Genomic DNA, 26,328 nt, shown 5'->3' on the forward strand with positions numbered 1-26,328 from the left:
CGTTCCTGAGATATGCGAGTTCAACAATTGGCCTAGTTTCTTGTTTTTGTTTTTTCTTCTTCTTATTTTCTTCCTCTTTTCGCACACTTACAAAAACTGCTATATTATTATTATTATTATTATTATTATTATTATTACTGAGCAGTCAGCCCTGCTGGTGTGCTCAGATTTGCCCGAATACATGTAACACAATTACAATAATGATTGTAGTCCAGTTCTAAAAATATCAGCATCTGCAACTTCAACAAGATCTACTGGTAAGGAGTTCCAATCATTAATTGCTCTTGAAAAATAACTATTTTGGTGTGCTGTGGTAGATACATGTGGTAAGATGTAGTGCAGTGGATGGTACTGTCTCGTGTATCGTGATGTTGGTAGGTAGTATGGAGGAATTGTAAGTGATATTTGTTGGTAAAAAATTTTGTGTAAAGTTTGTAGTCGAGATAATTTGCGGCGAGTCTGGAGAGTTGGCCATGAAAGCTGATTTAACATTGAGGTGACAGAACTAAGTCTACCATAATCATTCATTACCCAGCGTGCTGCTCTTCGTTGTATTTATTCTAGCTCTACAATATCTCCAGTTTGGTGAGGGTCCCAGACGTCAGATGCATATTCTAGTTGTGGCCTGACCATTGTTAGATAAGCAGATTCTTTAACTTGTTCTGAACATTTGTTTAAGTTACGTTTCAGGAAATTAAGTGTTTTAGATGCTTTAGTAACAATACTAGAAATGTGTGGTGACCAAGATAGTGATGTATTAAGGATTACTCCCAAGTAAGTATGTTGATCAGATAGATTTAAGATGTGATTATTGAGGGTATAGACGTGATTGAATGGTGTCAAGAATCTTGTACAACGTATGACAGTACATTTACTAACATTGAATCTAAGTTGCCAGGTGTTTGCCCATTCTGATAACCTATTCAGGTCTTCTTGAAGCATGTTGGCGTCTTCTGCACTGTTAATAACTCTGTAAAGTAGACAATCATCAGCAAACAAGCGGAGTGGTGAGTTGATATCTTTAGTAATGTCATTGATGTATAACAGAAACATTAATGGCCCGAGCACTGTGCCTTGTGGTCCTCCAGAAAGCACCGGTACTGGACTTGAGGATTCGCTATATAACACAACACACTGGGAGCGGTGAGTAAGCCAAGTTTGGATCCAATTGTAACTATTACCATTAATTCCATAGAATCTTAATTTGGTTAGTAGTCGCTGGTGTGGTACTGTGTCAAATGCTTTGGAAAAGTCTAATAGGATGATGTCTATTTGTTTTTGGTGGTCTAAAGCAAAGGAGATATCTTCAGATAGTGTGATGAGTTGGGTTACACATGAATGGTTAGCTCTGAATCCATGTTGATTTTCAATTAATATGTTGTTCTGATTTAGGTGGTTCATGATAGAGTGATATATGATATGCTCCATGACTTTAGCACAAATGGAGGTTAATGAAATAGGACGATAATTAAAATGCGAACGCTATATCCGATTGCCTTGAAAGTTAGCACACAGAAGAGGGGTATAAAGGCGCATCTCGGTACCAACTTTGGCTGGAATACGACAAACAGGCAAAGAAGTATAAGCGATTATTCACGAAAAATAAACCAATATGTTGTCACGCCTACAGGGTAAACCGCGTATGGGAAGAAGTTGAAAATTGGTGGGTGAATAGGTTAACTATTGGACCTCAAACCGTTTGTGGTTTGAAAGAAATCGAGCAAAAAACCAGCAAGATACAACGAAAAAACCAACAGTGTGTAACAATTACGCAATCGAGATTAGCTAATAAAAACGACTGCTTGCCACGCCTACCAGATAAACCGCTAGGGGTAATGCTTTGAAAATCGCTGTACAGATGGAGTAATCATCTTAGAAAGGCTCTTCAATGGTGTAGAAGAATCATACTTAAAGCCACGGAGTTATAACACGAAATCCAACTTAGTGTAGCAAGTGCGAGATCGAAATACTCTAATAGAGCAATCATCCTAATAGAGCAGTCACCCTGAAGAGAATTCAAGAGATCAGCTGGAAACAAGTAACCTGTATAGAGATCAGCTACAAACAATTCACCCTGTAGAGAGATCAGCTAGAAGAAGTTACCTTGTAGGGAGTTCATACAACTACGGAAAGAGATAGTTCAGCTAGAAGAAATCACCTTGTAGAGTTTAGCTACAAAGAAATCACCTTGTAGAGAGTTCAGCTACAAACAAATCGCCCTGTAGAGAGATCAATAGAAGAAGTTACCTTGCAGAGAGTTCAGCTACAAAGAACCATCATGTAGAGAGTTCAGCTACAAACAAATCGCCCTGTAGAGAGATCAGCTAGAAGAAGTTATCTTGTAGAGAGTTCAGCTACAAAGAAACCATCATGTAGAGAGTTCAGCTACAAACAAATCGCCCTGTAGAGAGATCAGCTAGAAGAAGTAATCTTGTAGAGAGTTCAGCTACAAAGAAACCATCATGTAGAGAGTTCAGCTGCAAACAAATCACCTGTAGAAAGTTCAGCTACAAACAAATCACCTTGTAGAAAGATCAGCCAGAAGAAGATTCCTAGTACAGAGTTCGGCTACAAACAAATCACCTTGTAGAAAGATCAGCCAGAAGAAGTCACCTTGTAGAGAGTTTAGTTGTTTAGTTACAAAGAAACCACCATGTAGAGAGTTCAGCTACAAACTAGTGACCTGGTAGAGACATCAGCTAGAAGAAGTTACCTTGTAGGGAGTTCAACTACAAAGAAACCATTCTGTAAAGAGCTAAGCTGCAAAGAAATCACCTGTACAGAATTTAGCTACAAACAAATCACCCTGTAGAAAGATCAGCAAGAAGAAGTCACCTTGTAGAGAGTTTAGTTACAAAGAAACCACCATGTAGAGAGTTCAGCTACAAACTAGTGACCTTGTAGAGACATCAACTAGAAGAAGTTACCTTGTAGAGAGTTCAGCTACAAAGAAACCATTCTGTAAAGAGCTAAGCTGCAAACAAATCACCTGTACAGAATTCAGCTACAAACAAATCACCCTGTAGAAAGATCAGCTAGAAGAAGTTACCATGTAGAGAGTTCAGCTACAAAGAAACGATCATGTAGAGAGTTCAGCTATAAACTAGTGACCCTGTAGAGACATCAACTAGAAGAAGTTATCTTGTAGAGTGTTCAGCTACAAAGAAATGATCATGTAGAGAGTTCAGCTATAAACTAGTGACCCTGTAGAGACATCAACTAGAAGAAGTTACCTTGTAGAGTGTTCAGCTACAAAGAAACCATCATGTAGAGAGTTCAGCTGCAAACAAATCACCTGTAGAGAGTTCAGCTACAAACAAATATCTCCCTATAGAGAGATCAGTTAGAAGAAGTTACCTTGTAGAGAGTTCAGCTACAAAGAAACCATTCTGTAAAGAACTCAGCTGCAAACAAATCACCTGTACAGAATTCAGCTACAAATAAATCACCCTGTAGAGAGATCAGCTAGAAGAAGTTACCTTGTAGATACTTCAACTACAAACAAATCACCCTGTAGAGAGATCAGCTAGAAGAAGGTACCTTGTAGATCTTTCAGCTACCAACAATTCATCCTGCAGAGAGAGCTGCTAGAAGAAGTCACCTTGTAGAGTGTTCAGTTATAAAGAAACTACCATGGAGAGTTCTGTAATAAATATATGTATTATATATATATATATATATATATATATATATATATATAATTTGTACATAAAAAATTTACTGATAAAATCAGAAATATTTAAAGTACATCTGCTTCATCTTTTCTTCTTCCTGTGGTAAAGAAAAAAGATAGTTTTAAAAAGTCCCTATGGCCAGTTTGGGGTATACAAATACAAAAAGAAGTTAAATCTAATCTAAAACGTAAAAAAAGAGTGTGGCCCTCAAAAAGGCTATGGTGAAAAAATGTGAAATCCAAGGTAACAGCCAAGAAATGGCTGTGATGGTAGGTTAATGGTAAAAATTTTAATAATGACAATTCAGGTGAACTTTTGTGCCGCTTGGTCTTGGCACAAAATTCACCTGAATTGTTGCTATTAAAAATTTTACCATTAACCTACCATCACAGCCATTTCTTGGCCACCACCTTGGATTTCACATCTTTTTTCACCATAGCCTTTTTTTGGGGCCACATTCTTTTTTTACAGCTTGGCTGTTTTGGATTAGATTAATATTACAGATCACAACTGGTCTTGTGATTAGGATTATAACTTAAAACTTTAGTATCATTTTAAAGTTGTTGCATACCACTACAATGTGGCAAAGTTTCATGTAGATTCATTAGGAAGCTATGCTTTTAGCTGAGATGACCAACTGGTCTTGTCAGATCAGATCACATTTTGTGAATGACAAGTCTGGTTGGTTTTAAGGCTAAAATTACATCCACCCTCATGTAAACAATTATATTCTCAATGTATTATGGCATTTCCCAGTCATCGCCTTGAAGGGAGCTATGGGAACTGAGGCCCTCCCTTAAGGATTTCAAAGGAGCGGCCAAGAAATGATTGTGACGGTACGTTAATGGCAAACATTTTACTAACGAGAATTCCAGTGAATTTCTCCAAGCACCACATTCACCTGAATTCTCATTGCTAAAATTTTAGCCATTAGCCTACAATCACAGCCATTTCTTGGCTGCCACCTTGATTTCACATCTTTCTTCACCCTAGCTTTTTAGGGAGAGTGCCTTTTTTCACAGCTTGGTATATATAGCTATATACTGTAAGTCTAGAGAGGAAAGTGGTGCAAAATTACTCTTTATCAAGACACACGATAGTGTGTCGAGCGGCCCAAGAAGCCGGCGCGCAACACCCGTGAGTATATTATTGAAAGGAAGAACGTAAAGGCAATTTTCGCACCTCAGTAGCTCTGTGCTGCCTTGATGAAACAAGACGATTTTTGCTGTGGATACGCCCTCCAACTTCAGTGTTCCAGATTCCAAATTTGAGCGAAATGGTACTCCCATCCTCCCCGATCTCTAGCTAGAAGTTTAACCTAATTTAATTTATTTGAGTGAAATCGCTTCAGGCGTTCCCGAGATATGCGACTTCAAAAATTGGCTTAGTTTCTTCATTTTCTTCCTCTTTTCGCATACTTAGAAAAATTGCTATAGAACGCTAACGCCTTATCCGATTGCCTTGTAATTTGGCACACATAAGGGGGTATAAAGGCGCATCTCGCTACCAACTTTGGCTGGGAATCGCTCTTTTCACAACTGTTCACGACATTACGTCACTTAACCACAAGAGCCTGGTGCCAGAGAGGAAGGTAAATTAGCGCATTGATCTATCCATGCGCTAACATTACGTGACCTATAAAAGGTTATGTAATGACCTTCAAACAAGGCATTTCGCTGAAGCCTGATAGGTCTCTTACAGTATGAAATTTTTCAACGTCTTATATAGTGAAATATGAGAGAATCGATGGTGGGAGTTTGATATGATCGTCAGCAGAATGTTTTAGTATACTGATTAGTTACACGGAAATGTTAATATTCCAAATAAAACTCACTTCTATGATGGCTTTGATAACAGGAAGTTAAATGGAGGTGAGTTATGCTGAAGTTTTATTACCATCACACTTTATCTTTTGCTTCAATGCACGTGCTTGTTTAATTTTCCGCGAGTATATGTCCATAGGGACACTGATTGTAATGATGAGAGATAGTAACACAAGTACAAGTAGTGTGCTATCTGTATATGTTAATCTATGTTATAATGCCATACCTTGTCCAATATCAATTTTTTATGCATGTTTATGGTCCGCCTAGATGCAAGTGGAAATAGTGGGGGCGAAAACTGTTGGTGTCATGGTTAATTTGGCAAATCCTTTAAACAGTGTACGCACATTTTCAGGATTATGTATTATAGTGTGTGCATAATCCTGATTTGATATGGATAACATTCCTTCATCCATGTGTATTGTAATGATAGAGAGTGGCAATAATAAATACGGGACAGAGTGGGATGGAACTCGTAGTTACATGTACATGGCCAGGAATAGAAGGTGTGTCAACCATTCAACAAATTTCAATACCATACAGTAATGTTTAATAGTACCACTGTACTGCAGGTATTTAAATTTATACTTCAACAAAATAATAATTATTTGTGAATGCTTCAGTAATTTGGTAAATTTGAAATCAGTACTATAGGACTTAGAGGCAGGGTTCAGGGGTATTGCATTACCACAGTAATGCAATTATTTAATTTTGAGTCATTAATGTATTGCATGACAAATACAGGTATTTCCTGTGCTTGCATACAGCACGTTAATTTGTACTGTAAAGAAAGTTTTGCAGTTAAGGTTTGCTGAGACTATTCATTGTGAAAGTTTTATGGTAAAGCTTAAACATAGCTTTGTAGTAGCGTAAGTAACCAATTATCGGCACCATTTCATCACGCAATTGTAATTCCTTAATTCAATGGCATATGAACTTCTGGTTTGAACCATTTAACAGAGCAGTCCTTCTTCTCTTAGTGCACCAAATTTTAAGTATCTCACATGAGTGAACATCTTCTTATGAGGAAAAATGCAATACCTGTCATGTGCCAATTATCGGCATGGGATACCTATTATTGGCAACTGTACTTCCGTGATTGACCAATTATTGGCACAATATGTGATTTTATATGTAACTTCATGATGGCTTGTCAGTTCCTTGTGAAATTTTTATGAAAGGTGCAGTCCTTGTATAACTCCATTTCACAAAAGTTCAAAAGTGATCCTTCTAGCTGATCTCTCTACCGGATGACTTGTTTGTAGCTGAACTCTCTACAAGTTAACTTTTTCTAGCTAATCTTTCTACATGGTGATTTGTTTGTAGCTGAATTCTCTACAGGGCGATTTGTTTGCAGCTGAACTCTCTACATGGTAGTTTCTTTGCAGCTGAACTCTCTACAATGTGACTTCTTCTAGCTGAAGTCTCTACAGAGTGACTTGTTTCTAGCTGATCTCTCTACAGGGTGACTTCTTTCTAGCTGAACTCTTTACAGGTGATTTGTTTGCAGCTGAACTCTCTACACGATGGTTTCTTTGTAACTGAATTCTCTACAAGGTAACTTCATCTAGCTGATCTCTCTACAGGACAATTTGTTTGTAGCTGAATTCTCTACAGGGTGATTTGTTTGCAGCTGAACTCTCTACATGATGGTTTCTTTGTAGCTGAACTCTCTATTAGGTACCTTTTTCTAGCTGATCTGACTACAGGGTGACTTGTTTGTAGCTGAACTCCCTACAGAATAACTTGCAATGTAATATAATTCTATAGTGGAGTAAATTATAAACGTAGCTGAATGCTCTATTAGGGTGACTGTTCTATTAGAGTATCTCGATCTCGCATATGCTACACGTAGTTGGCTTTGGAATCATAACTCAGTGGTTTGTAATCCGATTCTTCTGTACTACTGCAAGGATATTCTATGATAATTATTCCAGCTACACAACGATTTTCAGCTCACTGCTCTAAGCGGTTTGCCTGGTAGGCGTGAAAACTAATAGTTTTTTTATTCATAAAAATCGATTGCGTAATTTTGACACAGGTTGGGTTTTGTGTCATATCTCGATGGCCTTTAACTGGATTCCTTTCAAACCACAAAAAGGCACTCCTACGATAGTTACTTCATCTACATAGTAATTTTCAGCTCATTCCTTCAAGCGGTTTACCCTGTGGGCGTGACAGACCTTCGATCTTATTTTACGCAAATAATCGGTCATATAACTCCGTGAATGTTCATCGGATTCCTACCAAACTTGGTACTGAGATTCGCCTTAATCAGCCCCTTACGTGTGCCAAATTTCAGCTCGATTGGAGCACGAATTCGTGTTTTATGGCGGATTTTGCAAAGTGTGCGAAAAGAAGTAGAAGAAAAAAACCAAACTTTGGCCGCTCGTATCTCGGAAATGGTTAGAGCGATTTTCTTCAAATTTGGACTGTGGGCTCCCCTACCTAACCGGCACTTCTCTAGCAACTTTGGTTTCAATCGGATAAGGAATCACGGAGCTACAAAGGTGTGAAAATCGCGTTTACTTTCTTCCTGTAAATATACTCACGATGTGGCGCGCCGGCTTCTTGGGCCGCACGACACACTACCGTGTGTCTTGGTATATATTTCTACATTTGCAACATGCATGTTAACTTCATTTATTGTGATGCAATAAAATACATTATGATACACATGTACACCTTTACAATTAAACATATAAACTGATGACCTCTATGATGATATTATGTTACACTAGTGGTAAATCATTACCATATAAGGAGAAGTTATCCTGTCACAACATGTGATAAGGCTTATCACATGACAAACAACAACAACAACTGTATAGCTAAATTGTATTCCAAGAATTAAACTACAGTAAACTAGAGTTCAAAGATGTGCATACTTTAAATCTTCAACAAAACTGATTTCAATAGCAATTAAAATTGTTACCAAATCTGCAAAAAGGGTCTTGTATCCATTCCAATTGTATATACTGTACCCATAACATATCAAAACTCGTGTAAAATTAACAATGTATTTACGCAAGCCACGACGTAATTGTTTTTATTACGCGTAATGTACAGTTAGTATTGAGTTACAGTTTTTAAAAATGTATATTTTTAGCAACCTTACGTGTTCTGTAGCTTGTGACAAATTTGTTCGGGCGGTTTTGCATACCTGAGAGTTTCGGCTCGATGAATATCTAAAAATGAGGCCAATTTTTGGGCGGCTATATCTTGCAAATTCGCTCCAAACAGCAACGGGTCTGAGATATTCCCATACAAAAACAATACTAGCGGGCGCGCTTTTGTTGACACCGCGCTTTTATACAGTTTCTCTATCCAGTAGCCTTAGGATACGTCTTTTGTTCGGCCGGAAACAAGTGCAAGAGTCCTCGAGCTACGTTTTGGTGTACAGCAAGTTGCCGTACGGCTTCCATTAGTGCTTGCAAATTAGCGAAGAATGAAGTCGACTAATTGACTCTAACCGCAGGTAATAAATTGTTGCCATATAAGTGCAACCACTTAGCGCTGTTTATTGTGTGGTCACATTCCAGCAGCATCCCTGTACCACCGCAATGACACAAACTTATGTAGCCATTAACAAGTAAGTAAATATTCACTATTCACCCAATTTAAAAGTATGCTATACAGCTTTTTTCTTTGGGATATATCACGTCCTGGCAAAAATGGTGTCCCAACCATTACACCTGCCCCCAATGATGAAATACTTTCTTCCACTAGAAAGGCTACATCTACATTTGAGCTAGCAATCGACTTTGTTATCACCAAGACTTTTAAACATTATAACATCCCATTACACATAACGGACAACACCAGGACTACTTTCAAATCAAAGCTTTGGCGAATGGGAAGATCATTTTCTAAGATTGGAGGAACAGCACGGAAAGCACAACTTGACTGTTGGAAAAGTGGGAAAGATGCAACCTGGAACATGGCAATTAATGAAACAGAAGTGAAGACCCAGCTTTTGTGAAAGAGGAGGATTACAGAAGATAAGTTAACGAATGAGACCAACAAAAGACAGAAGTTGGAAAGCCAGGTAGATACCTTAGAGAAAACTGTAGAAAAACAACGAATACAAATACTTAATTTGAAGTTAGGCAACGATTCAATACCACAGCGTTCACAGAAACCTTGGTCAGAGCTCACTAGACAACAGCAATACCACAGAAAGAGAAAACTCGCAAAGAATCTTGAAAATATCACCAGCCTTTGTGAAAGTAGTAGCTATAAGCCCTGTAATATGGAAGTACAGAACATTGATACAGGTGTATGTGAAGTGATAAACTTTAGAACTGGACAATTCAAACATATTGATACAAAAGAAGACAACAGTGTACATTCCACCCTTTATGTTAAAGACAGATATGCTATATCAGATCACAGCTACCATGAGTTAAGCATGCTATCAGATCTACCATCTTCTAGTAAAATTAAAAAGCTCAAGTCAGAACTGAATTCACAATATGACATCAAAAAAGCACCAGGAAATACCATCGGAGTCCAACAGAGTTTAAAAGCTAGAATGACCCTGTGCTTGAAAAACATAGTAGACAACACAAAACCAGAAGATGTACCATCATGTTTCCGTATCAAACTGACTGGAGATGGGACACAGATAGGTCGGGGATACAGTGTGGTCAACATCGCATTTACCATCTTAGAAGAAGGAACCAAGGCTTGCTCAGCACAGGGTAATCACAGTATTGCCTTCTTCAAAGTGTCTGAGTCCGATTATGATGCTCTCTGTGAAGCGATGCAGGACATCATCACTGAAGCAAAAGAGCTGACAAATATTACTATAAATGGCAACACATACAACATAGAATACTACTTAGGAGGAGATATGAAATTTTTGGCTTTAGTTTGTGGTATTGACTCAGCAACTGCTAAGTATTCTTGCATTTGGTGCAAGTGTCCTTCAGACCAGAGAAACGACATGCAATTGGTGTGGTCTATTACAGACAGTGAGCATGGTGCAAGGACTGTCGAAGAAATATCAAGGATGTCAACATTGGGTAAGTTCAGCAAGAAGCGGTTTAACTGCCAATGTTCGATTTTATTCCCATCAACCATGTCGTAATTGATACACTGCATTTATTTCTACGAATTTCCGATGTACTAATAGACTTATTGATTCGAGACATTCGAAATCTAGATGGAAAAAACAAAGACCAACCACATGCTACCCAGTACCAGCAGTTTTTAAATGATAGTTGTAAAATTCACTTTAGATTCTACACAGAGAAAGAATCGAACAAAACCAAGTGGCGAGACCTAACAGGACCCGAAAAGAAACGACTGTTTGATAACATTGATATACCAACATTGTTTCCATCCCTTGAGAATAAAGATGAGCTACAAAAGCTATGGAATGATTTGAATGTTTTAGTTAATCTTTTATCGGTTTCAAATAAACCCAATCCAACAGAGTTTGACAAGCAGGCAAAGCAATGGGTCAATGATTTTACATCTATCTATCAGGATAAAGATGTCACTCCTTACATTCACTGTATGTCCATGCATGTTTCTCAGTTCCTAACGCTATATGGGAACATTGGTATATTCACTCAGCAAGGCCTTGAAAAATTGAACGACTTCACAACAATATTTTATCAACATGCATCCAACCACAAGGAGCAAGAATCACTATTGCAGGTGTTGGAAAAAAGAAACAGAATAGAGGAATTAGAAGCTGACGGTCATCAAAGAGAACTGAGAGAGCAAAAATGTACGAAATGCAAAGAAAAAGGCCACAATAAGAGAACATGCCATAATTTAACCAATCAAATTCCTTAAACATATGTACCACATGTGTATATAGCTGTATAAAGGTTACCACATTTATATTACAACTTTTATTAACTGAGTCACAATAATGTTTTGCAGATGAATGATAAATTAAATAAACTGTTCAGAGTTTTGAATGTTCTTAGATGCAATTAAAATATCACCAAAGTGATCAAACACATGCTGACAAGTGCATGATTTCACATGATAGGCTCAAGTAATACTACTAAGCCCTTGGACAAGTAGTCCACAAACCTGAAGCGGCCTGGTGGACAGCTGCCTGGAAAGATTTATCTGTCCTTGCAGCATTGAAAGCAAGGTAAAAATAGAGAAATCAATATCCCAGCTAGCCTTTCATGCCATACTCCGTTAACCTTGGACTCATCGTAGAGATCAATCATCCCTCGAGGCCGACCTTGTCTTTGCCAACATGTTTATTTAAGCAGGCATCAAATAACTGCAGCTGTAGACACGTATTGATCACAAATTGGTCGAACACTACTGGCTTTAGGCACTGAGTAATAGTAGTCAAGATAGTACGATGAGACAGTAGCAGCTGTAATAATACTCTATTTAATTCAAGCATCATTCATTCCAAATAATGGTCACCTAAAACGGCATGGCGTTGTGTGAACCTATGCGTTCGATAAATGGACCTCTACCAGACGAGTGCAATTACAGGAGACCTTGGCATGGGCTGTGTGTATCTCGAATTTACGAAAATTAAGTGAGTGTGTGTGGTGTAGTTAAATCTACGAATGCTTTATAGGGGTGGTCACTACCCAATAGACCTGTAGAGCCATCTGCGACCGGGATCAAGGTTTTTGATCGACGAAAATATATCTTGATCGCTTAAAAACAGCCTTGATTGCTTGATAATTTAGCACTTTTTCGTAAATTCTTGTTTTGTTTATGCACCTATCAATGTCAAGTCTCACCTACACCAGGTCGGGCAGAGGTGGGGATTTGCAAATGCTAGATGACAAATTCCCCACCCCTGGGGACAGCTTCCGAGTTACAAATCCCCTACTAACTCGTATTATTTATTCTGGGAATCACTAATAATAAGGCCAAGTATGGCTATTCGTGTTGCAAATGTCCCTACCCTGGGGACGAGTTTGGGTGACGGAATCCCCTACAAATCCCCACCCGCTGCCCGACCTGGGGTAGGTGGGGTGTGTCATTGATAGGTGCATTACGAGCTAGCTTAATCACTGCTTTCTAGGAAGTCTTAATCGCTTAATTCAGTGCTAATTTACCTTTTGATCACTGGATTTGATTTTGATCCCGGTTGCAGATGTTTCTATAAGACTATTGGTAGTGACTACCCCTTTCATGTGGCCAGATGATACTTAGTATACTTTTTCTTTGTGGCATCATTGGTCGGCATATACTAGGGTCTGGTGAATTATCATATAATGAGGTTGCATTTGTGGGTGAACATTTAGCTCTGGTGTCTGGAGGTGTACTTGTTGTTTTGGAGCCGATCGGTGTGTGTCGTGATGATGGTAAGAGGCCAGATGGCATGTCATTGATTCCTTGGTCATGGGGTTTACCCTTGCTCTGGGACTTTACCATTCAGACACCCTGGCCCCATCTAATTTATCTACTTCTGCAAGTGATGCCAGCTGGCTGGTAAACTCTGCAGAGTTAGCTAAGATCAGACAGTATTCTTCTCTGATTTCACTTCTCCCCCTCTATGTGTTGAGACCCTGATCATTTGTACGTTCATTAGTGAGGCAGATAGTTTTGGGTAATGGAACAGTCTGGTGATAATAGGGCCACCTGATTTTTAATTCAGAAGGCTGCTGCTATTGATGTTCAAGTGCTACAAAGCACCAGCATTCAATTTTTTGTGATAAAGTTCTGCCATGCTTGTCCATGAGATCACATTCACAAATGGAAATTCACAACTTTCTCTAAAACAATTCACCAGACCATATCTTGCTGACCGATGTCCGTGTTTGCAATATAACAAGAATTTATTCTATCCCTACCCTGTTATATGAGGTAGAAAATCCCTATCCCAATGCCCAACCCAGAATAGGTCTGGTGATGAATAACATAGTGTCTTATGTACATTACATACAGTAGTGTGTTTTATCATGTATAGATGTAGAATACGTAGTTCAGTTATTAAATATGTCTCTGTTTCTGCCAAATGTAGATGAATTACCATATCGTCATTGGAAGCAGAATGTCAACAGATACCCAGTGTCTAGCTTTGATGGTGTGATGGGTCTACCTGGTGATTCTGGTGGATGATAATCAACAACACTTCGTCGTTTGCGCAGATGAAACTCAATGCTGCTTAAAACAACATAGGCATAGTCACCATGTTTGTTAATTCCCCTATAGTGCCATCGTGTTCCAAGGAGAAAATTTAAATCAGAATATTGCCGTATCCCGTACCGTACAGTTCCCAGCGCAGTGTTTGTTGCAATTCCTGCTTGTTGTAAACCACCTGTGAACAGAAAGTAATCAAATCCCATTGTGATCTTAACCAACGGTGAATCTTTTCTTCCACATGTGAGTGACTGTTTTATTTTAATACCAAGCTCATTGTAGAGGCTGTACGGTTGTACTGCCGGTGGTACTGGAATATTACTGGTATTAACAGTGGTGCTACTGGAGTTGTTGGGGATGGATAACGGTACTATGTCACTGGATTCACGCCATTCGTCACTGTCATCATTGTACCCAACATAGTGTATCTTCACTCTGGACCCTTTCCTTTCTACTACTTCAATAGGATAAAGTTTGTCTCTTCTCTCTCTTTTGACTCTTGGCAGAACGATGTCATTCATTTGTTTGTAGTCACGCTTATTTGTACCTGATCGCAAGTTGTAAGGATTCGCCATCGTCAATACTACTCGATACTACTGCTAGCACCTGCTTGGTCGTTAACAACGGTATCCTGGAAACAATTAACTATTACGCAAATTAGTCTAGATACAATTATTGTACATGTTATATTTATGGTAAAAGAAGCAACAATATAATATCATAATGTCTACTTGAAGTATCTCCGCCTTTAAATGAAGGATGACACGGCATACCCTGGCCAATTTCCAGCTGGCTAACAGACGATGAGACGATTAGCACTCATTAGATGCATACAACGTGGTTCAGTTTAGATCTACTCAGGTCGTGCGACGTTCTCAAAATAGGCAGTGCAGTTAATCCGCGACACTTCATCTGCTCGATTTGTGAACGGCTCCACACATTGTTCACAGAAAGTTGATCTATTTAATAAGTCTGCAATGGTTTATTAGATGGCTAAAATTACAGTACCTTGGTATCCCGAACGAAATTTTCCTTGCCGCTTCCCAGACCGTCCAGCCTAGAAAAATCACGGAGAATAATTGCGTTATACTAAAATAAACGGTTTTGCACTTATACGGCTTTACTTTACACTTTCCTATTACATGTTTTGATATGAACCCATAACTTGACTCATGAATTAAGTGGACTGCCAGTTTGAAAAGCTATGTTTTTCACTCTATACCACTACCGCTTGATGTAATTGTAGGTGATAGGTGAAGGACAGGAGGAGTTATGATAATACAAACTTGCATGGAAATTTTGGAAAAGCTATACTGCTACAGTATAAGACTCTATTTCACATATCCATACACAATTGCGTCCTTAATGTTGTTACACACAGAATTAACAAGAACTATATGAATTATTCTAAACCTGTTTTTACTTCGATCATATAGGGGGTCCAGCAGCATAGCAGATCTACTCATCAACAGTGATATTATAAACATGCTAGCAAGATTGAAAGGTGAAGATTGCTAACTTGAAGTGCTCTATTATTTCACTAATACTCATTGTTTCACTAATAAGTTGGTAGTCTAAGAGTTTAGCTGCACTATGACATACTAGCTATGCATTATGATTTTAATACAAATCATGTATAATCCTATGGCTGTGTGCCTAGCCTCATCTCTCACTTAACATATGTGGCTACTCAAAACCAAGACCCACAATCAAGATGCTTTAAACACTAATACATAATAGTGTTATATCTGTTACTTTGTAGTGTCTCTTGGTATGCATAATATAATTGCATGAAATTATTTGTGCAGTGCATCTTTGATCTGCATGTTTTATGATTGATTTAGCTATTATACATAAACGTCTATCATTTCCACATACATATAAATTTTAAAGTTCATTATGTGATTAGTTGTCTATGTTTTGTTGATCATGTCATCTCCAGTCACACCAATATTATTATAAGTGAATTCTACTCTCTAGCAACTACTGTACTTATGTACAATAATTCAAAATCAATGGACACATTTCATATGCATTAACCTTCTTACATTACTCTACTTGGACATGATATTAGTGCTCTAATGACATTAACATCTGCAAAACCACCATTACAGTATGTACCCACAGTTTGCTCATATTGCATCCATGCACATCCAATTGCTTAGTAACTATAGATTTAAGTAGTCCATAATGTTATATAGTAGTTATTACACATTACAAGGATAATAATATTGCGACTGCATGAGACCGAGGGCGAGCCTAGTGGAGTGGAATAATAAATCATCCGAGCATGCATTGCAAAGTCAATAATTTCTATAGATGACATGGTATAGCATGTAGCAACAGAGATCATTTTTTATGTGATAGCTATATGGAGATATCTCAATAGCAATACCTTAACCTCCTTTCTTTTGAGTGTGCACAGGAAAACTTTTAGCTACACCCTGACTCTGACCTGTTTAACTACACCAGTTTTGCAATCCGGAATTGCAATACACAAATAGTTATTATTATTATATGACGTCACTTATTATTATTATTACTTGGTTAGTAATTATAATAATACCAGTTTTGCAATCCGGAATTGCAATGCACAAATAGTTATTATTATTATTATAAATACCAGTTTTGCAATCCGGAATTGCAATGCACAAATAGTTAACTTGTGTACTTTAATTATTTCCTGAGCAAAGCAGCAGGCCGGCCGCCTATCGGGAATGACTGTCCAGTAGAAATAACAACAAAAGAAGCTGCTGTGCGCGGAGACTGTAACTACCTAGTATGCTAGCTAAGTGGTTATGGAGTAGTAGACATAATTTACATACCTTGTAGCTTACCTTCATCACCTGCACCTGATCCGAAGTATCGTCTTGCAACCAATGACAATGAAGTAGCGCCGACCAGACGAGATACATCCACGCTGCCTGGCAAAGTAGCGCTGAGGAAAACCGATCGAATACTCCTTCCGTTACACGAAAGACAAGATTGCTGGCTGACAGCTCGCTGTGTTGTAAAAGTGACATTGTCATAATGGCGCTCGTACAAGTGTCTTCATAACTTACGTGGAAGTTGAATCTTGTCAAAACGACGTAAGAACGAAGAAACATCCTTACCAAACTATTCTGAAAGATACAAAATTTAACTCACAAAACAATAATAATGCAGGCACGCCCTTTTGATTATGATTATGATTATGATTAAATACGAGTAAAGGCACAGCCTGCATACCCGATCAATGCAGTAATTATACAAAAATGACTCTTGAATCAATTAAATAACTTATACAAAAATAAATCTTGAATCAATTAAATGACTATCTAATAATGAATTAAAAGTGTTAATCGAAGAACTATTTACAACATAATTAGGCAAACTATTCCAATTGTTGGTGATTCTATTGATAAAGTAATTAGATCTACATAATAGTCTTGAGCGTTCCTTAAACAATTTGAATTGATGCCCCCTGGTAATAGATCTTGAGTACGTATATATATCAGTAAAATCGGTGGTGAAATAATTGTTAAGAATTTTGAAAAGAAATATTAGATCACCCCTTAAACGTCTATAATGAAAAGATGGAAAATCTAGTTGTGTCAACCTCTCTGAGTAAGATTTGTCTTGAAGTTGTGGGATGAGACGAGTAGCCCTTCGTTGTATCTTCTCTACCTTTCTGTTGTCTAGAATGTAATGAGGCCCCCAAATAGGATTATTGTATTCCAAGATAGGTCGAACTAATGTATTGAACAGACAAGTTAGCATGGTAGAGTCAAGGTATTCAAATGATTTCTTAATCAAACCAAGTACTCGGTTAGCTTTGGTAGTAACTTGAGTGGTGTGATGGTGGAATTTGAGCTGATCGTCAAAAACAATACCGAGGTCGCTGTGCGTTGCATTGATGTCAATAAATATTCCGTTGAGACAGTAAGGACCATAGTGGTGGGCTGGGCCGAAGTGAAGGTGTTTGCACTTGGAAATATTAAAATTCAAAAGCCACTGTTGTGACCATCTTTGAAGTAAGTCTAAGTCACTCTGTAACGCAGTATAGTCTTCTCTATTTCTAATGACTCGAAAGATTTTTGTATCATCAGCAAACAATAGCACCAGACTTGATACAATTGATGGTATATATCTCATTTACAAACATCGTGAATAGTAGGGGACCCAGCACAGAACCCTGGGGGACACCACTAGTAACTGGAATGGTGGAAGATTTATGGCCATTAAGTACAACTTGTTGCACTCTGTTAGATAAAAACTTTCAATCCATTTTAGCACATTTCCATGAATACCAAATGATGTTAACTTTTGCAATAAACGTTGGTGTGGAACAGTATCGAAGGCTTTTTGGAAATCTAAGTAGATTACGTCAATAGAATAGCCCTCATCAAGATGATGAGTTAAATAATCCAGCATCAGAAGCAATTGAGTGGAACACGATCTTCCTGGTATGAAGCCAAATTGATAGGGAGACAGTAAGTTGTTTGTGGATAGGTGGTTCAGTATATGATCTTTGACAATGGATTCCATTAACTTGCTGAAAATAGAAGTGAGGCTGACTGGTCTATAATTGCAGGCCAGATTCCGTGCACCTTTTTTGTGAATAGGTGTTACATTGGCACACTTCCAATCTGAAGGTAAAGTGCCACTATTTAGCGATTTATTAAACAGGATAGATAATGGTACAGAAATAAATTCACTTACAGATTTGATAATAGTTATAGGCCATCCGTCTGGTCCAGAGGATTTATTACTTTGTAGAGCTATTAGCTTGCTGAAAACAGTTTCAGGAGTGATTTCAATGGAGTCATCAAGGAGAGGGGAACTAGTTGAATCAACTGTTGGAATACTTGTGGTGTCCTCACAGGTAAATACACTAGAAAAGTATTCGTTAAAGTGAGTAGCCATTTCAGTATCGGAATGTATTGCAGAACCATCCGAGGAGACCAACTCGGTAACACCTGGGCGTACTTTTGTCCTTGAGTTAACATATTGCCAGAATGCTTTAGGCCTAGATCTGACACCTTGAGCCAGATTCTTTTCGTAGTCTTTTCTAAGGTTACGAGTCAAGCTTCTAAGCTGATTATTTACTGATTTAAAGTTTGCAAGGTCTATGAGAGAACGGGTCGAGAGGTACTTTTTCCAAAGATGATTCTTTTTCCTTTTCAAACTAAACACTTCAGAGTTACTGTATAGGCTTTTCTTCTCCTTGGGCTTGTAAGTAGGAACACAATTGTCAAGAGCATCCTGAAAGATTGACCTAAATTGCAACCAAGCATCGCTCATATCAAGGGGGTCCAATAAGGATACCCAGTCAACATCACCAAGAGTTTGCTTCATTAGATCAATATTTGCCGCTCTTGTATTATATTTCAAGTTGTCAGTCTTCTTCGGCTCCAAATAGCACAAAAGATCAAACTGTATACAAATGTGGTCGCTATTACCCAAGGGTGGAAGATGCAACAAGTTTGTAACCATATTCTCTTCGTTTGTGAATACTAGATCGAGTAGGCTTGGAGAATCACCCTGTCTAATTCTTGTGGGCTTGTTGACATGCTGAAACAAGAATAAATCATCTACTGAGTCGAGAAAAGGTACTATATGAGAATTAGTAGTTGAACCTGAAAGGTCTGACCAAGTAACTTCTTTAAAGTTGTAGTCGCCACATACTAATAAGTGAGAATAGTTATCGAGTTTGGTAAATAAATTACAAAGAGATGAAACACTAGTACTGAGATCACCCGTAGGACTACGATACAGACAGCCAACTAACAGTGAATCAGATCCACAAAGTTGAATTCTAACCCATACTTGATCTTCAAGATCAGGTGAGTGAAAAAATACTTGATGAGCCTGCAGCTTCTCAGAGACAAATATTCTAACTCCGCGTATGTGAGAGGTGACAGGGGTATATGTGTTTGGATCAAAGTTAACGTAAAGAGAATATCCAGGAAGTGCCAGTAGAGCTGAGCTAACAGTAGAATTTGGTGATTTAGGAAGCAATTCGGTAATAATAATTATGTCAGGGGGGTGGCTACCTGTAATTTGAGCGGAAAGAAGATCACGCTTATTTAAAAACTGATCAGCGTTTGTATACAAAGTTCTTAACATTGTATTACTTATCATTACTGAAGAACCAGCAAGACTTCTATCAGGAACAATTAGTAGCCTGCTGAGTGTTGGTGGTTTCAGCAATTATATTTACACGGGGTTGTCTCTGTGAAATAATGCCATTACGAATTATCAGATTAGTTTCTCCATTGGCCTTCCTTTGTTTTAACTCGTCAACAACCCTTTTGTGCTTAGCACGTTCAAGTCTTGTTCTATCAGGGACAAGGTATACTTTGTTGTACTGTTCGTGTCGCTTCAGAAAGTGAGAATGAGAGAGCATGAAAGTCTTTTCGTCAACATCTTCAACAGTCAATAGTAATGGTCTGTGTTTATTAGGGATCTTTGGTCCCAAACGAATAGCCTTGGTTACATCCAGATCCAATTTGAAAACTGTGTCACTTAGGGCCTTAAATGATTGAATATCAATGTTTCGGTCAGTGGACTCCGGGAAATTGTATGCGACAATGTTATTTTTCCTTCGATCTCTATCTGCCATCTCATCTATAATGTCTAGAGCATTACTAGATGGACCAGCTCCTTGAGTGATGGATTGAGCTGGAGCACCAGTGTCCATGTTAACAGCAGACTCAACAAATTTGGAGGATATAGATTGCACTGAGTTGTGTAGTGTTTGTTGTTTGATAGTCAAATCAGCAATTTTCTCACTAAGGTCAGTCAGAGTCTTAGATAAACAATTCTGTTCCGTTGCTGTGCTGGTTTCAGAGCTGTCAGCCGGTGGGAAAAGTGCTTTACTAATTGAACCGAACATAAGCTGCTTGGAGCGCGTTTCACACTTATTAAACTTACAGTAGTACATAACATTTTCAACCGTGGATGTTAATTGAGTAAGCAGTTTATATTCGTCTTTACTTAGACCTTCGCAAGATGCGTGCAGCCACGAACAGCACAAATCACATTGAACAGCCTCACTTTTTTAGTACATTTCTTGCTGCAATGACGGCAAACATCTACGCTCTTACTGGAATCGTCAGGGGAATCCTCTGGTCTCTTTCGTTTGGATGGATTGTTTCCCAGCGATGCCATCCGCTTCAGAGTCTACTTTCAGTTCCAATTGTTGCCAACTGAGGGTGACCAGCAGCTGCGAATATACGCGAACGAGACAACTGTACGTACTGAAAGCAAACAAACCTTCCTTTGTACCGTTATCTACACACTTTTCACCACGGTACCACAGCTTATTTAGGTTGGAGGTGATGAGAGAGAAGTAGGTCATACAGCCTTAGCGCGTCAAAGAAAATCCTTTTGTAATGTTACGCATGCGTAAGTAACCACGTGCGACAATACAGATGTTGATAAACATACTTCTCTCATTATTGTGACAGATCACAACTGGTCTTGTGATTAGGATAATGCATTTTAAAGTTGTTGCATACCATTACAATGTGGAAAATTCCTAGTAGATTCATTAGGTAATTATACATAAGCTTTTAGCTGAAATGACCAACTGGTTTTGTCAGACCAGGTCACATTTTGTGATTCGCTAGTGTGGTAGGCTTTAAGACTAAAATTACACCCGCCCTCCCCTGTGCATGTCAACAGTTAAATTCTCAATGTTTTATGGCATTTTCCAGTCATCACTTAGGTGGGGTCTATAGGCATAGACCCTGAAGCCCCCCTTAACGATTTCACATCTTTTTCACCCTAGGGTGAAAAAAGATGTGAAATCAAAGGTGGCGACCAAGAAATGATTGTGATGGTAGGTTAATGGCAAAACTTTTAATGATGAGAATTCCAGTGAATTTGTATTGCCTTCTCCAAGCACCAAATTCACCTGAATTCTCATTATTAAAAATTTTGCCATTAACCTACCATCAGTTTCACAGTTATTTCTTGGCTGCCGCCTTGATTTCACATCTCTGGATTTTTATGGACAGCACCTTTTTTCTTAGTTGTTTTCGTATGTACCAGCGCATATATCTCGTTAACCCAAGACATTGCACACCTAATAGGAGTGCACACTCCAGAAATCATCAAATTTTATTGATGTTACGCTGTTATCCTCTTCTCTTATATAGGGAATCAACCAAGCTGTGATTAAATTTTGCTTAAAAAATTTGTGATTATGGGATTCAATTTTAATATAGCAACAGTAGATTTTTTGTGTTTAAATGTAGTAATTAAAGTAACATAATTAACACTAGTCTCTTAAAATTACTATATTAGCAATAATGAAATCAAACTACTGTTTGATGTAGCTATTAAATTGAATCCCACAATCACAACTTGTTTGGCAAAATTCAATCCCACAATCACAGCTTACTAGGTTCCCTATATAAGAGAAGAGCATAACTACTAAAGCTTTTGCCAATTAGGTAAGTCTGCATGCTAAAGTAGAGCATAATAGTTATACCATGGGCACTTGTGCTTTGCCTGTATATACGAACTTGCCCTCAGGACTGCGGCCCTTGCTATATATCAGGCAAAGCACTCGTGCCTGTAGTATAACTATTACACACACACACACACATATTTATATAAATCTAGAGGGGAAAGTGGTGCAATAAATGTTTTTATTGTCTCTGGACTGACATAAATGAAACTTGTTCTACTCATTGCTATAGTCAACCCAAGGGGTCCGCAACTTGGAAAAATCCTGTACAAGATTCAAATCTTTGCAATTTGGCAAGATATCAAGCAATTTGTGGCAAGATTTCAGAACCTTTGAAATCATGGATATCCGGAATAGTAGCATCACATGATATGTAGTATACAGAAATATGCGGGATCCTTTCTTGAGTTATCTGCAAACTGGTGGGGTTGCTGCACATAGCATAAGTATACAGGAAATATAAGGAACTTTTAAGTAATTTTCAGAGATTTCAAATTTCAATATCAGAGATTTCAACAAGATTTCAAAGAGGGCTGTATGAGATTCAAGGGAATTGCAGACCCCCGACTCAAACTATTACAATTGACACAAAAATTAACCTGAAGTAAATGTGCATACATTTAATTGTTTTGCCATGTCTTAGTTGAAACCTGCACCATATTCAGTTCATCATCTTGTGGTAAAATTTATAACTAGCCTTCCTCTTTGATTCATCACCAAAGCAGTTATGGTGATTGGTGACAGTAAAAAATTATATAAGTAAGACAGCAAGCCATCACATAGTTGACATGACTGTCTGTTCATTTGTTTCCTGGGAATTAAAGAAGTTGTGTAACTGTTACAGTCATATAAATGAATTAACAGCCTACAGTTCTTTTTAGAATCTGTAGTTTCATTAGCAACAGTAAAATAAAACTTGGCCTTTTATTGAGTGAGCATAATATGGCTTGTATTGTGTCCTCTGTACTTTTCTTTATACTGTCTATAGACCAAGTAGGCTCTTGCCTAAATATTGTGGTCCCATCTAGTATTTAGACTTTGTACTCAGCAGCCTAAGTAATATTTTTATCACTTTGGTATGTACAATGTTCATATGTATATAACTTAGCACCAATCTTAAGAACTTCTCAATGTTAATCTATGAAAGTATACTCACAGTGTTTATTCACATGTCAAGGCACATAGCTAAATAAATTTTACGGACATGCACAAAGCAACATGTGCCAAAATGCTACAATTTTATTAAAATTCCCTAGTATCTGGAACCCTACAAACTGTCTGTTGGTACGTATGTCTGTCTATCTGTCTGCCTGTCTTTCTGTCTGTCATACATGCGACTGTATTCATGATGTTTGAAGGTATCATTTGTCAATTTATATTGCATACTTGTGTGTGAATACACACTTATATCGGGCTGATCTAACTGAGCAAATAATATCACATGCCAAATTTTTATGATACGCTGGTATGACCAAAGAATATTCGATTGTATTCCTATTGCTAATGTTTTGATGTCATGCAAATAGAGAAGAACTAAGCAGCTAATCAATAATTAGTGTTTCCTTACTACGTAAATATAATGTGTGGTCTTGTGGTTGCCACTACATCATGTTATTGTACCTATAAATACTGTGACAATAGGCAAACTTGTATATAGCTAGTAGTCACCATTAAGATAATCTTATATAAGATGTTGTTTACAACAATGATAGTTCTACTGCTGCTATTGCTCCTTTGGAATGTTGATGGAGTCAAAAGAGTTATGTATGACATCGACGTCCATCCTAGTAATGATGCTGAAAATGATGTTAGTCAATGGTGGAGGGCACTTGGGGCAAATACCCCCTCGCCTTGTGAAGGAACCAGTCATACTTCTAACTAAAATACACTAGAATTAAACTTTATGTCATGCCAAGATCAGTTTATAAAGTTCATGAAAATAAGCATAAATTATATTTTATTAGCGTTTATTACAAATTCACCTGAAATCAAAGTGAACCAAAGTCAAACTACAGTAGCTGTGAAATTGTTACCCACAACCTTTGTGTATACGCCTCTAAAAATAATTATTATGTTGCTGTTGTTTAAGACATTAAGAGCCCTTTTAACCATCTACAAAGGGTAAATAGCAAAAATCTAACAGTGACACACTACTAAAAGGTAATTAATTACTGCTTCAAAATGCAGCAACTAACAAGAGAATCTGGCTCTCCCCAACCACCTACAACTTAGCCTGTTTGTGCCCCTCCTTGTCACCTCCTTGGATTCATCCCAGGTTACTTATTCAGGAAGTGATGAGGATGAAACTTCTATGTTATAAAATTTGAAACTATTTAATTGTTGAATAATGCCACTACACTGTTATTAACATATCAATTGACATTGTGTTTTCTTCAATCGTGACACTTGAAGGTCTCAACAATATTACAATAATTAGACAAGGAAATCCCACTGTGAACTGTAATGATATAGGGTCAGTAAATTTGTATTCTGCAATAATATCACTATTGAAGGTGTCAATTCAGAGAGGTGTGGTTCTGGTATCGATGTTGAGCATTCTTTTCACATTATCATTGTGACTATTGTGATTTTGATATCTTTGAAAATAACAATGGTGGTCATAGCAATAGTTCATGGCCAGGGATTGATATTAAATAACAATTCTTCCAATATTATAATTCAGGGTTGCTCATTTCACAACTCAACTGCACAAGCTGTTGTACTGTCAAACATTTCAGGAAATGTGTACATTAACAATTGTCAGTTTACACATAACAAATACCACAAAGGTCATGGAGCAGCTATTTACTATACATCTAGTCCTGAACAGAGTACTCAGGTACAGTTGGTAATTAACAATTGTAATTTCACTTCTAATGGACCAGCTGAAAGTGTTGTGTACATTGATAATTCAAATAATAAAGTTAATGATCATATTTCTTTACTACAAAATTCTACATTTACCCAAAACAAAGGAGTACCCATTTATATTTCACATACCAGTCTAATTCTCAGTAACAGTGTATCATTCAAGGATAATAAAGCCATTGCTGGTGGAGGTATTTATAGCAGGAACTCTATTATCAAATTTGATGACAAGTGTAATGTGAGCTTCTATAATAATTCAGTTAACAATAAAGGTGGAGCCATCTATCAAACTCATTCCAAGATGTTCATCAGAATGAATACTATAGTAATGTTTGCAAGGAACTCAGCAGTTGGATATGGTGGTGCAGTATTTACTGAAGAAAGGTCACTCATCTCTTTTGAAGATCAGTCACAAGTAACATTTGATGATAACAGAGCCAGAAGTGGAGGAGCAATATGTTCCGTACAGAACAGCAGTTTATTATTTTGTAGAAACTCAGTTGTTGAGTTCAGTCACAATGTAGCAGTAGAGTTTGGGGGAGGAGCTATGAACTTTGCTTCTTATGTGGTAATATATAATAATGCAAGTATTTCATTCCATAACAATACTGCCAGATGGGGAGGAGCTATTTCTGAGTTTCATAGTTCAAATGTTTCATTTGATGAAAATTCAAGATTAACATTTACAGAAAACAAGGCCACTGGTAGAGAAGGAGCTATGTACTGCAATTTCAATTCTAGATTCTCCTTTGATGGTAACTCATTGTTAACATTCAGTGACAACAGTGCTGTGTACGGAGGTGGAGCTATAGACTTATATTCTGGAGGTAACTGCTATACAACATTTCATGGAAATTCATCCCTGTCATTCCATAACAACAGAGCCAGGTACGGAGGAGCCATACTCTCTTATCATACTAGCAAAATGTCATTTACTGACAGTGTAACAATAACATTCACTAACAGCAGAGCAACACATGGTGGTGTTTTATTAACTAGTCACTGTGATGTATCATTTACTGGTCACTCTATGGTGACATTTACTAACAATACTAGTGTAGATAGAAGTGGAGCATTGTACTGTACTAACATCTGTTACATGACTTTTAAGGTAAACTCAACTTAAACATTTAACAACAATCTTGCTATGAATGGAGGGGCTATAAGGCTTTATGCTAGTAGCAGAATTTCATTTGATGACAGCACAACAGTAATGTTTAATGAAAACACAGCAGGAACAGGTGGTGTTATTGATGCATATAATTCTTATGTTTCATTTTCAGGCAAATCATCAGTAAATTTTAGAGGTAATTCAGCTAGAGAAGGAGGAGGAGGAGCAGTAATGATTCAGTTTAGTTCATACATTGAGTTTCATGGAAACTCGATTGTTAAATTCAGCAACAACCAAGCCAATTCAGTA

The 26,328-nt window shown here is 37.7% G+C and overlaps 2 protein-coding genes and 3 long non-coding RNA genes across 8 annotated transcripts; 3 read left to right on the top strand and 2 right to left on the bottom strand.

The window, feature by feature from the left end:
- The first annotated feature begins 343 nt into the window (after positions 1–343).
- Positions 344–1,471, top strand: LOC136246248 (uncharacterized). 4 transcript variants are annotated; one of them, XR_010696333.1, is made up of 6 exons: positions 344–496; positions 565–774; positions 817–1,007; positions 1,048–1,143; positions 1,196–1,341; positions 1,393–1,471. It is a non-coding gene; the product is annotated as an uncharacterized lncRNA (long non-coding RNA). The 4 variants fall into 4 exon arrangements; XR_010696332.1 differs by having other exon boundaries at positions 824–1,007; XR_010696330.1 differs by having other exon boundaries at positions 565–1,007.
- A 10,370-nt stretch (positions 1,472–11,841) lies between these two features.
- Positions 11,842–14,648, top strand: LOC136247553 (uncharacterized). Its single transcript, XR_010697638.1, has 2 exons — positions 11,842–12,023; positions 13,464–14,648. It is a non-coding gene; the product is annotated as an uncharacterized lncRNA (long non-coding RNA).
- On the bottom strand, positions 14,214–14,731 carry LOC136247552 (uncharacterized). The gene is made up of 2 exons (XR_010697637.1): positions 14,591–14,731; positions 14,214–14,541 (listed from the first exon to the last, which is right to left on the bottom strand). It is a non-coding gene; the product is annotated as an uncharacterized lncRNA (long non-coding RNA).
- Positions 14,732–18,189: 3,458 nt separating this feature from the next.
- Positions 18,190–19,057, bottom strand: LOC136248199 (uncharacterized). The gene is made up of 2 exons (XM_066040010.1): positions 18,284–19,057; positions 18,190–18,210 (listed from the first exon to the last, which is right to left on the bottom strand). Exons 1-2 carry the CDS (start codon positions 19,055–19,057, stop codon positions 18,190–18,192), a joined length of 795 nt encoding a protein of 264 aa, XP_065896082.1.
- Positions 19,058–24,651: 5,594 nt separating this feature from the next.
- Positions 24,652–26,034, top strand: LOC136248200 (probable outer membrane protein pmp6). The gene has a single exon (XM_066040011.1). It carries the CDS (start codon positions 24,652–24,654, stop codon positions 26,032–26,034), a length of 1,383 nt encoding a protein of 460 aa, XP_065896083.1.
- Positions 26,035–26,328: the final 294 nt, after the last annotated feature.

The sequence above is a fragment of the Dysidea avara genome, chromosome 2 (assembly GCF_963678975.1).
Source record: "Dysidea avara chromosome 2, odDysAvar1.4, whole genome shotgun sequence".
Taxonomy (NCBI): Eukaryota; Metazoa; Porifera; class Demospongiae; order Dictyoceratida; family Dysideidae; genus Dysidea; species Dysidea avara.

Excerpts from the sequence above, each read along its gene's own strand:
- LOC136248199 (XM_066040010.1), bottom strand. The coding sequence starts at position 19,057 with ATGGTTACAAACTTGTTGCATCTTCCACCCTTGGGTAATAGCGACCAC. Across the intron at positions 18,211-18,283 it reads CTATAACTATTATCAAATCT|ATTGGAAGTGTGCCAATGTA; the intron begins GTAAGTGAATTT and ends CTTTACCTTCAG.
- LOC136248200 (XM_066040011.1), top strand. The coding sequence starts at position 24,652 with ATGGTGGTCATAGCAATAGTTCATGGCCAGGGATTGATATTAAATAAC.